This window comes from Gymnoscopelus braueri, assembly GCF_963280865.1.
Source record: "Gymnoscopelus braueri genome assembly, chromosome: 8".
Lineage (NCBI taxonomy): Eukaryota > Metazoa > Chordata > Actinopteri > Myctophiformes > Myctophidae > Gymnoscopelus > Gymnoscopelus braueri.
The window spans coordinates 10544032-10557135 of NC_137609.1; the positions used below are offsets into that span (position 1 = coordinate 10544032).

The window sequence follows — 13104 nt, forward strand, 5'->3', positions numbered from 1 at the left end:
TTGAAGACCCCTGGCCTACATAGATATTTAAAGCTGCACAATGTAAATTTCCTGTTAAAAAAAATCTATGGTTCTCCCTCGAATTTGAACCCTCGGTCTTCTGCGCAAGTGCTGACATTTGTACCACTGAGCTAACAGAATTGTGACCTTGATCAGGTCAAAATTTGTGTCAAACCAGAAACAGGATCGTGTCAAAGGTCGTGTCCAACCTAGACAGTAGACACAGGATCTAAATGTCTAATAGAAGAGCACGGAGACCAAACGAAACCAAAACGCTCGCCCCAAAACACAGTCGCCCTGGGGCAATTCCGGCGACCTCGGAACGGTCGCCACCTGGTATTCCTAAACGCTACCTCAGTAAACTATGCCTATATCAAAATAATTGAGTGACTTAGACAAGAGCAGCAATATTTTCAAATGGATTCTTTGATGGAAGCCAGTGCATTATATCTGAGAAGTGGTGTAATGTGTTTGGCTTTCTTATTAGAACTCAGCAGCTGCATTCTGAATGAGCTGAAGCTGCTTAATATATATTTTTTGGATGACTTATAAAGACATCCTTACAGTAGTCGATTGGAGATAAAACGATGTTTTTCAAAGGCTTTGTTGTGAAATGAATTATTTCCTAGATTTCCTAGAGGAACTTCATAAACAGAATTTGAGGCCATTGACAACAAAACACTTGAGGAAACAAGTGACATCAGACGTCCACCTGCTGTCTTAGTACTGTGCCCAAGCTTCCTATAAATAGATTTCAACTCCCTGGCAACAGATTTGTCGTAAATAGTTAATAGTTCTGTCCTATCAGGCATTTTTGGGCTCAGAAAACCATCTCTGTTGAAATAGCGAATCTACTGTATCTGATTCTGTAGTAACAACTACAGACTTAAATAAAACCTCCCTTGGTAAAGTTATTGACAACATTGACTTCCAGCAACGTAGTAAATTCTTAATGTATGTATGTATGTATGTATGTATGTATGTATGTATGTATGTATGTATGTATGTATGTATGTATGTATGTATGTATGTATGTATGTATGTATGTATGTATGTATGTATGTATGTATGTATGTATGTACAGTATGTATGTATGTATGTATGTATGTATGTATGTATGTATGTATGTATGTATGTATGTATGTATGTATGTATGTATGTATGTATGTATGTATGTATGTATGTACAGTATGTATGTATGTATGTATGTATGTATGTATGTATGTATGTATGTATGTATGTATGTATGTATGTATGTATGTATGTACAGTATGTATGTACAGTATGTATGTATGTACTGTATGTATGTATGTATGTATGTATGTATGTATGTATGTATGTATGTATGTATGTATGTAATGTATGTATGTATGTATGTATGTATGTACAGTATGTATGTATGTATGTATGTATGTATGTATGTATGTATGTATGTATGTATGTATGTATGTATTTATGTATGTATGTATGTATGTATGTATGTATGTATGTATGTATGTATGTATGTATGTATGTATGTATGTATGTATGTATGTATGTATGTATGTATGTATGTATGTATGTATGTATGTATGTATGTATGTATGTATGTATGTATGTATGTATGTATTTATTGGTGGAGTTAAATTTCAGGGCCTGGTGGTGGAGTTTATCACTCTATCAACAGTGGCCAATAGTTTCTGCACAATATTAATGTTGTCTCTAGACTATAGTTACATTTTCAAGTCTTTCTCCAGAGTCTGGTACTTTGCCATCCATCATTCTCTTCTTTGGATTTTCACAGATGTAGCATTTCTCCACGGTGCTTTTTGCTTACTATAAATGGTTTTAGCCCTACGGTGCAATAACATCAATAACATTTACAATTTCAGAAATAGTGTTAGTGACAGGCCCTGGGACAGATTGTGGCTGACAGAACGGAAATCAAATTTGATCAGTTTGCAGTGTGGGTCGGATACATTTTGTTTAATCTATTTCTCGTCAAAACAGGAATGGGGAAGGTGACAGTCAGTCACTGACATAGAATGTCTTGGTGGTAGTGAGAGGCCAGCAACACACACATAATAGGGTCCCAACTTGATATCGGAGCAGTCACAAATACCATCTCTGCAGCAGCAAGGGCCCTGAGGACATCAGTTGTTATGTTTTCTGACATTGATATCAGCAGTACTGGTGGGACAAACTGTACTTAGAACAGCCGCCAGGCTGTGTGTGTGTGTGTGTGTGTGTGTGTGTGTGTGTGTGTGTGTGTGTGTGTGTGTGTGTGTGTGTGTGTGTGTGTGTGTGTGTGTGTGTGGGGTGTGTGTGTGTGTGTGTGTGTGTGTGTGTGTGTCTGTGTGTGTCTGTGTGCGTGTGCGTGCCTGCGTGCGTGCGTGTGTGTGTGTGCGCGCGCGCACGAGTGCGTGCGTGCAGGCTCAAGGCTAGCTAAATTATAGTGTGGATGAGTTTGATGACATAATTTGCCAGTTTTTCCATCTTACTTGTGATTTCCAAGTGAGGAGAGGTGGGTGTGGACGAGGGCTGAGGGTGACCTGGAGGAATGGAGAGACCCAGAGTCATCCAAGCGGTGCCATTGTGGTTGACGCGGGCCAGGATGGTCATTCTGGTGCATGCTGAGACTGTTGCTGCAGTGAATGTATCATGATGGTTGTCCTGGTGCTGAGACTGCAGCCAGAGTGAGTGTATCACAATTAGGGCTGGGCGATATGACAATTATTTCAAACATTTGCCTCGATTACGATTAATGAACGATTAGAAAAAGTAAATTAAAAAAATAATCGATTAGAATATTTTTTTGTTGATTTGTTGATATGTAAGGGAAAAACCTGATTCTCGATTATTCGATTAACCTACATGAGCAAGATTAAGTCGGTTATTGGTTCAAAATATCGGTTTCAATATATTTTCGTTTAATTGTCCAGCCCTAATTTCTGAACCCTGGGACTACAACTACCCACCCAACTACCCCCCCCCCCCCCCCCACACACACACACACACACACACGCACACGCACACGCACACGCACACGCACACGCACACGCACACGCACACGCACACACACACACACACACACACACACGCACACGCATATGCACATGCACAGATGCACGCACACACATGTAATCCAATATGTGATTCTGATTCACCTCTCGCTCCTGCACTGACACTAAACATCTCTGCTGGTACACAGCCTGCAGGTGTAGAATCCATCTGCACATGCGTGACTGAAGTATGAAGTAAAGTTAGGTAAGGTCACTTCAGTGCAAGGGATGTTTTGCTTTGGGGCGTGTTGCAGAAGGAGAGACTTAGTGTGATGCAATGCAACAGATGTGAGGGTTGCGGAAGATGGCTGCAACCTCAGTGTGGTGCAACTTAGCCTAAAGGAGGAAGTGTTTTCAATGCAGGGGAGCTCATGAATCAGACTCTATGCAAGGTCCCTTGAATAAAAGAGAAGTCAAAGGGATCAAAAATAAAGACAGAACAGAGAAGATTACTTATGTGGAAGCAGCCTTAAAGGTAAAAACACAAAACAAAAACAAAAAAACTACTGGAATGATTGTTCAGAGATTTTTTTTTACACCAGTGGACATGTGGGAAGGGATTTAACCATTTAGGCTCTATTCAAAATGTGAGCTTGTAAATCAGCTATTTTTAAAAGAGAAAAATGTCGCCTATGACATGACCAAAATATGGATGCCAGATTGAAAGTGGTATTAGCAGTGGTTATCAAAGTGGGGCCCCTAAGGGTTCCTGGAGGGGGTTCCAAATGTAACTCTGAGAGTTATGGGGATCCTTTAAATTAAAAGTTTGAGAACCACTGAACTAGAGCTTATGGGGAGTAAATCACAGTGAATTCAGTTAAGTAGAAAACATATTCAAGTCCTCAACCCCCAGTAGATGGCGGTAATGTGGCGTTAAGGATCAAAGTGCCCTAAAACACCCAAAACTACACTTCCGATCGTTGTCGTGACGTCACTGTCACATCCAGCGTTGCCAAGTCTGTTTAGTTTAAGCGACTTTGAGCTTCTTTCTCTGTAAAGTTGCTTGTGAATATATAGTTGCAGGTTTTTGGGGGGCTTGTTTCTAAAGTGTAGTTGCTTGTTTGGCCTTGTTTCCTAATGTTGTTTAAACCAGTGGTTCTCAAACATGTTCATTCATGGCAAGGCAAGGACCCCCAGATTAATGTACTTGTCCCCTAGACTGTGATTTGTCCGCAGACCCCCCCCCCCCCCATCTGAAAATAGTTTGTGCCAGGCAGGGACCCCCATACAAGATTTGTGTTGTTAAAAAAAAATGTAAAAAAATTCCAAAATTACAGCCTTTTTTTTTTTTTACATGAAAATAGCAGATCTACAACCTCACGACGCGTTGTGAGCTTGTAGGTCAGCCGCTTCTTGTGGGCTTGTTTTCATAGACTTTAATTGCTTATTTCTCTCTCAGAACTTGGCAACACTGGTATCCTCGGTTAGCTAGCAGCAGCTCGTCGGTAACCATGTAATCAGTGTCTTGTGTAATAATCGCAGCGTTAATCCGGCACATTGTTTAGATAACAACATGGACATTTAATAATCACACAATAACAAGCCTGGATCTAACAGATTGGGGGATAAATAAACACACCGCGGCGTGCTGGCAGAGGGAAGGAAAACACTGGCTTCACATTAAGCAGCTAATGCTAACATTAGCTTGGTTTGTAAAAAAAAAAAAGAAACAACTTGTTTGCTTTTCTTCTATAACAAATAAGACAAAGTGAAACTAACTTATTTTTCAATTAACGTTAACGATCTGATAGATTGTTCGGCCATTATTATTAAGATTGTTATTATTATTATTATTATTGTGTGAGCCACTACCCAGCCCTGCTTTGGAGGTGGTGATAAAAGCTTAATAATACTATACTATAACCGTCAGGATGTCACAGGATCAGGAGTTAAAATCACTGCACTGTGTCCCAAACACAACCAACAGATCATTGTGATCAGCTCCTATAATAATAGACGCCGTTCAGGGCTCATATAGCTTTTTTTTTTTGTGAAAAGAGAACCCCGCAGGCTGTAGCTGTTAGTTGTTCATATAGTTTGTATTAGTTGATGTAGCTGTTAGTTTAGTTGTTCATATAGTTCAGTATGTCTGGGTCTGGGGAAGCTTCGGATTGTAGCGGCAGCAGCAGCGGCGATGAGTCCGATTCTAGACCGAGGAGCTCGGCTGCAGCCTGCACTGTCAAACACAACATCACCAACGGTAAGTTCATCTACGTTTGAGTCATTGATTGATTGAATTATTTATTAGCAGCACAAGAGGGTACAGTTCAATACAAGGTCAGCTAAGAGCATTTTAAACCCAAGAAAGCCTATGGCTTGTTTACATTGGGGTCCTTTTGTACTCTATTCATAGAGAAGAAGAAGTGTAATGTACTGTATCTGATAACAGCAGTGGTTTTAAAACTTTTTCAAGGACCACTACACCCAAGTCCATTTGGTACACTCAGTTACAGATGTGGACCCCCCCCCCCCCCAGGAACACGGAGGGTCCCTATTTTAATTTCAAGGGCCACCCAGTTTATATGCAATTAGGCCACAGACCCTCATTAGATTACAAAAAAAAAAAAATCTCTATAGGACCCCAATATACACTGTGAAATCCTCAATTAAACTCTGAGAGTGTAACAATGGAACCAAATGGACCCATTTGGTTCCATTGTTGGTATGAAATGGAAACAAGCCATTGGCTTTCTTGGGTTTAAAATCCTCTTAGCAGACCTCGTATTGAACTGTACATTCCTGTGCTTTTTTTCTTCTCCAAACTGCTAATAAAGTATTCAATCAATCAATACAGACCTGTAAGGTTAATGGACCCCTGGGGGTCCCCATACCCCACTTTGAGCACAGCACTCCAATATGACCAAAGGGTCCTCTGATCAGAGCGAGAGACGATAAACATACCACACCAAATGACCCTGTATCAGAGGGAAAGACTGAAGGGTCCTATATTAGATACTAGAGGGAGAGACACTAACATGACCAAAATCATCTGTATAAGCCCAATTGATACTGTGTAGTAGTGTGATGCGTGTGCTTGTTAAATATAACTGACCTACTCCTACAAGCTAGAAATGTGTGCAGTACAGCGCATTGTTGGCTAATAGATCTCCTCTGTTTGGCAAGCAACACCCTTGTGATATGAATATTTAATATTTAGCTTAAGGGCTTAAGAGCTTATCATGGTGGACTAGACATCTCATGGCCTTCATTTGCTCAGCATGGGTTATGGCAGTGGTTCGTAACCACATGAACCCTGGCGTCCCTATTTTGGGCATATCGTAATAGGCGAAAACAATTGTTTATCATTGGATGATGAATTGACTTGAGTACAATGACGACAATGAAAACAAGCCCCCCAGGGCCGTTTTGTGTTAACTGTACTGCTGTACTGTTTTCAAATTTCAAAATTTACAAATTCAATCAATCAATTTGTTTTTGAAAATAGCAGATCTATGTGCTTGTTGCGTACATGGCTCATATTTAATCTGTGAAGTCACAACCCATTATAACTGGGACATAACACAACATTCCTGTCTAAATAATGTGTTGCTATTAACTTACCTCTGAGAGCGTACAAATGGAAACAAATGGCACTAGACCAGCGTTACAGACCTGTGAGGCAGACTGTTTAAGAGGGTTATTATGCACAATCGAGTAGGCCTGTATTACAGAGTTTACATTTGGGATTAAACTCCTGAGTCATATGGGCAATTTTCTGCATGACTCTCTGTTTATAAATGACATGGGAGGAACCCCATTGTTTCACTCTCACCCTGAACATGGGAATGGCTGTGACATTGGCAGCACATGGAGGAGCTATTAGAATCAGGGGTCATGCCCAAGAAGACACTATTGACATTGTGATGCTTGACCGGAGCCAGCAGGTCACCTAAATTGAATTGTATTTCTCTAATTTTGTGGCATGCATAGTGCTGCATAAAACTGACACCGTTGAAGGCTGTCCCTAATGTAAAGTCTGTGTACCACAGTTTTCTGTGCTTTAAAAGGCATATACTGTATGTATGTATGTATGCATGTATGTATGTATGTATGTAATTATTTTGAACGTGCAATTTTTTCTGTCATTAGCCAACCTCACAGGTCACACAGAGAAGGTCGGTGTGGAGAACTTTGAGCTTCTTAAAGTGTTGGGCACTGGAGGTAAGAGACCCCATCACGTGAACCCTTTTTGGATAGATCTATGTACATGGATGTAACCGCACAAATTACACAAATTACGAAGACAGGGGGACAGATGGCCGTGGGACAAAATTGGGACACCTGAAAAAATAAAGCTTATTTCTTCTTTGTGAAATTAATTTTAATATTTTTTCATTCACGAATGTCTGTAACTGACATTCATTTCATGACCATAACATGAATCTTGTAATTCAAACACTGGCCTGTTCGTTAAAACCTTTCGTCTAGTCTACTTGTGTGTTGTGTATACTTCCTGTTTCACACCAAATCTATGACAGCGATTTTTGCAACACCACCTGTTATTGCCTAATTCTTTAATGTCATGAATAACCACAAACAACTTGTAACTAATCAATCAATCCTTATTTCAGACTATAATAGGTCCATATAAAAGACAGCACAACAAAAACGTTACTAGGCCTACAATTAGCCGTACTTAAAACACTACCTTTCATTCCCCCTAAGCTATTTCACTCAAACTTAAAGACATCACCATATTGAATATAGACTCAATAGTGTTTATTTTACAAAATAATTGAAGTAAGTAAGCAGTAAGGTGAACTATATACAAAGCCACTGAAACACACATGTAGGTCGAAAAAAAAAACAGACAGCGATAGATAGCAGGACATTTTCTTTTTTTATTGCAGTGGGGGGAAAAAAATCTCCAAAGCTGTACAAGTAGCGCAACTCCTGTATAGAACAGAAATATTGCTCTACTGTATTTATCTTTAACCTCGGTCCAACTGTTCAACACTTTGGTCTGAAATTACATATCAAAAACTACCCACTGGTTTGCAATTTGCTGAGAACCATCATTTCACCAGAGGATGGCCCCCTATTGATTTAATCTAGTGCCACCCTTAGGCCAAAATGTTCAATTGCACTCACAATATCTCAAAATCGAATGGGCAGATTTCCATGAAATTGTATCCGCTCAGCAAGGATGAACCCTACTGATTTTAAGGACCCCATGGCCTTTCCATGACCCTCAGTTAAGCCAAAATCTTTACTCGTCTTGCACACAAGATCACTGGGTCTCTTAGTGGAGGTGTTTGTTGTTTTATTTTGGCTGTTATTAAGTGAAAAAGTGTTACTTTATTTCTTTAGCTTACGGAAAGGTGTTTCTGGTGAAGAAGAACAGTGGTCACGATGAAGGCCAGCTATATGCTATGAAGGTGGGTGTCACAAGCTCTTTTTCCTCTTTTCAGGAAGTGAAAGAAAAGCTTTTATGTCATTTTCCATCATTTTTACAGTATGTCCTGTTTTGCCATTTTGTGTTGAGCAATGCAAACCGACGGCAGATTTATAGTAGTGTATAATGTCACCCCCAGGTGCTGAAGAAAGCAGCTATCGTTCAGAAGGCGAAGACGACAGAACACACTCGCACTGAGAGACAGGTGCTGGAGCACATCCGCCAGTCTCCCTTCCTGGTTACCCTCCACTACGCGTTTCAAACGCAGAGTAAACTGCACCTTATCCTGGGTGAGACACCGACATGACACGTTCTTACATTAACCACTTAGCACCCGATATACTTAGTTGACTGGTGTCCCCCAGGACTCTATACCTATATAAAAAATCTTCACGTGCAAATCTTCAAGTTTATTTTCACTTATGAAATCCTAACTGGTATAGAAAGTCTTGACTTAGATTGACTTTACTATCTGAAATAGGTAGTCAACCTCTGTTTGTGTTTTGCATTGTAGACTATGTGAGTGGTGGTGAGATGTTCACCCATCTGTATCAACGAGATCATTTCACAGAGGACGAGGTGCGGATTTACATCGGGGAAATCATCCTGGCGTTGGAGCACTTGCATAAGGTGAACTTTAATCACTTAAGCTCTTGTGTACTTAACTCGTTGAGTGCCATTGACGTGTTTCACATGTTTTACAGCAATGGCGCAACGTGCCAATGACGTGTTTCACATGTTTTTGAAAAAAAAAAGATATCATTTGAAGATTTGCTGCTCCATTCACTTCTTGTTTAACTTATTTCTGAAAAGGGCTGTATCTCGGCTCCTGAGAACTTTTTTTTTACTATGTATTTTTTAATGTTATTATGTTATTTTCAAAAGGCAGACAATTAATGTCAACACGGTCCAATGACCTCATTGACATTTGTGAAACCACACAGTGCAACCCTCAGTTATTAGCACCCATCAGGGGATCGATTATACTGGAGATAAATATTCTGTGACTACTTGAAAAAGGTATAAGAAAATTGAAACATTGCTGGCACAGTTCGCAATTATTTTTTTATTTCATTGGCACTGAATGAGTTCAAACATTTTAATATTTCAACGAATCGATTAATCACTTAAGCTCTTGTGTAAATATTGAAAATAGCCGATCTACAAGCTCCACAAGCTTGAAGATCGGTATTTAAAATATGTTTGAAAGGATTTTTTTAAACTTTTCGCTATAATGACATGCCCAAAATAAGGATTGATTACTAGTCGATATACATTTTAACAATTACTTTGATTAACTGTTGCACCTCTATTATTTATGCTTTGAAGAAATCGGCAGTAATGTAAATTCTTATGAAAATCTTATTTAAAGTGCTTTAGTTTTTTTCATTCTTAATCTTTAGTCTTAATCTTTTTTTTTGTATTTAACTTAAAACGGTAACTGCACAACTCAAAACTCTGCCAAAGTGTCGTCATAGATTAAAACGGTCTCTGTTTAAACTTGACCATGTCGACAATGCATGTAACTGTATTTACTGTTGTTGGACCCAGCTGGCGATTGTTTACAGAGACATCAAACTGGAAAACATCCTGCTAGACAACGAAGGACATGTGGTATTGACAGATTTCGGGCTCAGCAAAGAATTTCTGGAAGAGGAGGTATGTAAGCACCGAGACCAGTGATTCTCAACCATTTATTTTCAAAGACTCCCAGTTTGATATGGATTAGGCGACGGACCCCCCATTAAAATAAGATTTTTTATCTAAAACCTCTGTGTTATAACCCATTAACACATTCCATGCCAGAGTTTAATCTCATAATGTACTCACCAGTGCCAGCGTTTTATTGTTGTTTTTTTGTTTTTTTCATGTCGCCACAGACCTCGCTAAATAAGTTAAAAGTGCGCGTTCATTTGGTTCTAAACACACAGCGGATCTGTGAGAAACGGCCAGCGAAAATAGTTTCCAAATGCGAGCCGCCATCTTGAAGATACAGTGGATCAACGCTAAACAGTGATCAGCGAGGAGAAAAACAACAACCGAGAAAATCGAGTTTTAAACAGGATCCCAGACAGGAAGCGGATACGATCGAAAAAAACGGAACCCGAATAATTCTGTTTCCGACCGGAAACCGGAAACGGAAATGGATCAAAAAAATTCGGAAAGTGCACCTGGGGCAATTTCGCTGCGGCTTTAAATAGGTTCGCGTAGATCTACGCGACTGGCATTCAATGTGTTAAGACCTGGAACGCATCTGTGCCACTTAAGATTTCTTTGGCTATTCAAAAATAGCAGATATACAAGCTCATAGCGCGGCACCGAGTGCCGCGCTATGAGCTTGTAGATCTGCTATTTTAGAAAAATTCTAAAAACTGTTAGGATTTAGAAAACATTTTTAAGAACTTAATGGGTTAAGTTAACTTTGGGAACCAAAATGACCTGTAATCAGTGACCTAGACAATTTGAAACACAAGGTTGTGTGTGTGATAAAAGATTTTATGGCGCTCGGCTGGCGCAGTGGTAAAGTCCCTGCCCACCACCTTGGAGGTTGTGGGTTCAAATCCACCGTGGTGCAACCGGCTTCGTCGGGGCGTCTATGCGAACACAATTGGCTCGTGTTCGGGGGAGGGGGAGGGTGGTACTGGTCATTGCATGTACTCCTACGGGCTGGGGGCGGTACCTGTCAGCGGGGGAGTGTTGGGCGGGAGGAGTAGCACAAAGGCTCTACGTCCTCCTGGTGGGGGCTCCTCACTGGCAGGTTAGTCAATAGGATACGACAGCAGTGACAACACAGAAATGTGTGTGGGGAGGAATCAATTGGCATAACGACTAAATTGGGGAGAAAAAGGGGGTAAAAAATAATTGGCTACTCTAAATTAAAAACAAAACGACAAACGGAAAGAAGTTTTTTTTTAGACATTCACAACCCGATGTCCAATAAAATGGGTGCTGGTTCAAAAGAAAACAATTGTAATTTAGAGCAGAAATATCTGCACGCCAAATAGCTCCTGTTCAGAGGACTTTATTAAATGTAGTGACATTTCAAGCAACGCAGGCTTTTCCTCAGCCTTATGTAAGAAACTGCCTGCTTTGTGAAGATGGAAGAGAGAGGATATGGCAAAAAAGAACAAGATATGCTCAAGCAGCTGGTCACAAGTCTTCATCGGTCATCCAATTATTTTTCTTGATGAAGAGCCTGTATTGCTCGAAACGTCACTGACTGCATCTAATAAAATCCTCTAAATAGGAACTATTTGTTGTGCAGATCCTTTTGGTATGTGAACAACAACCTTCAGTATCATACATTGATTCAGTTTATCTCCCTTTCTCTTCCATGCAGAAGGAAAGAACCTATTCTTTCTGTGGAACCATTGAGTACATGGCTCCGGAGATCATCAGAGGGAAGTCGGGCCACGGCAAGGTAAAATCAATAACTATGAATAAATAACTTGGCGGCAATGGCTCTGGAGGTAAAGCGGCCGTCTTGGAATCAAAAGGTTCCCGGTTCGATCCCCAGCTCCTCCTGGCTGCGTGTCGAAGTGTCCTTGAGCAAGACAATGAACCCCTAACTAACCCCCGATAAGCAAGTTGGTGCTTTACCTGGTTTCTTCTGCCGTCGGTGTGCATATATGTTTGTGTGAATGGGTGAAGGTGAAATACATTTTAAAGCGGTTTGGAAAAAGGCGTGATTTAATTGACTGCAGAAATACTTTTTTAAATAGGGCTTATTCACTTGTTTTTAGGATAAGACTCTTTTATTGACATATTTATTTGTCACTGACAATGCAGAAAGCTTAATCGGTTACAATAACATGAAACAGATGTTGTATATACCGTAGGGTTTTTAGCCAAGGCTAATTTGCAACGCCTGTCCCTCGTTCAGGATTTTCCACTTAAAAATGGTCATTCCATAACATCATTAGCAAAAATGCCTTGGGTATAGTGAGCACATGAGTAGTGACATTCATAATCATACAATAATTACATCACATTACAGTCAACGTGTTGCGTTTGTATGTGCGCACACACGCACATACCGTAAATGTGCAAATGTATTATGTTCACTAATTCATGGCAATATAATATGTGTGAATAAAAAAGTATGCACATCCAAAAGATAAAATCCCCGGTGCTGGATAGAGGAGACACTTTAAAGTAGAACATAGAGTCTGCACACTGGAAAAGTTGATTTACTGTAATGGATTACCACCAAGGTGACTTAGCTCTTCCTCAGACCTCATATCAACTCAGGGAGCATGATCCAGTGTGCAGACTCTATTTTATGTTTTAATGAGATTGTGCATATGTTCATAAGTGTGTGTGTGTTATGGCAGGAAGTACTAATACTTATACTAAAATATAAGGAGAGTACAAGATGTGATGAGACATTCAATTCAATTTAATAGGGATCCCTAGAGAACAACCACCTTCCAGCATGCGAGATTATTGAGGCTCCAGAACAATGTAGTTAATTTTTATACACTTAGGACCATCCTGTTTGAATGACAGCAAAAGGTCTTAATTAAATCGTTCCTATTCTAAATAGTCGGGGGTGTCGATGAGACTGTGATGGATAAACGGAGAGAAAACAAAGAGTACAATACAATACAGACACTATGACTGTGTCGGTTGTCGCCGCCCCGCTGAGGGAGTCTCACCGACACCCTG

The 13104-nt window shown here is 40.1% G+C and overlaps 1 protein-coding gene across 1 annotated transcript in view; it reads left to right on the top strand.

Moving 5' to 3' along the window:
* Positions 1-4451: 4451 nt before the first annotated feature.
* Positions 4452-13104, top strand: part of rps6ka4 (ribosomal protein S6 kinase, polypeptide 4) — a 44044-nt gene continuing 35391 nt past the window's right edge. Inside the window, exons 1-7 of the mRNA XM_080435854.1 lie at positions 4452-5241; positions 7131-7202; positions 8352-8419; positions 8576-8726; positions 8951-9066; positions 9988-10095; positions 11777-11857. Coding sequence (XP_080291980.1) covers positions 5127-5241; positions 7131-7202; positions 8352-8419; positions 8576-8726; positions 8951-9066; positions 9988-10095; positions 11777-11857 — 711 coding nt within the window. The 5' untranslated portion in view covers positions 4452-5126. The remainder of the gene's footprint in view (positions 5242-7130; positions 7203-8351; positions 8420-8575; positions 8727-8950; positions 9067-9987; positions 10096-11776; positions 11858-13104) is intronic.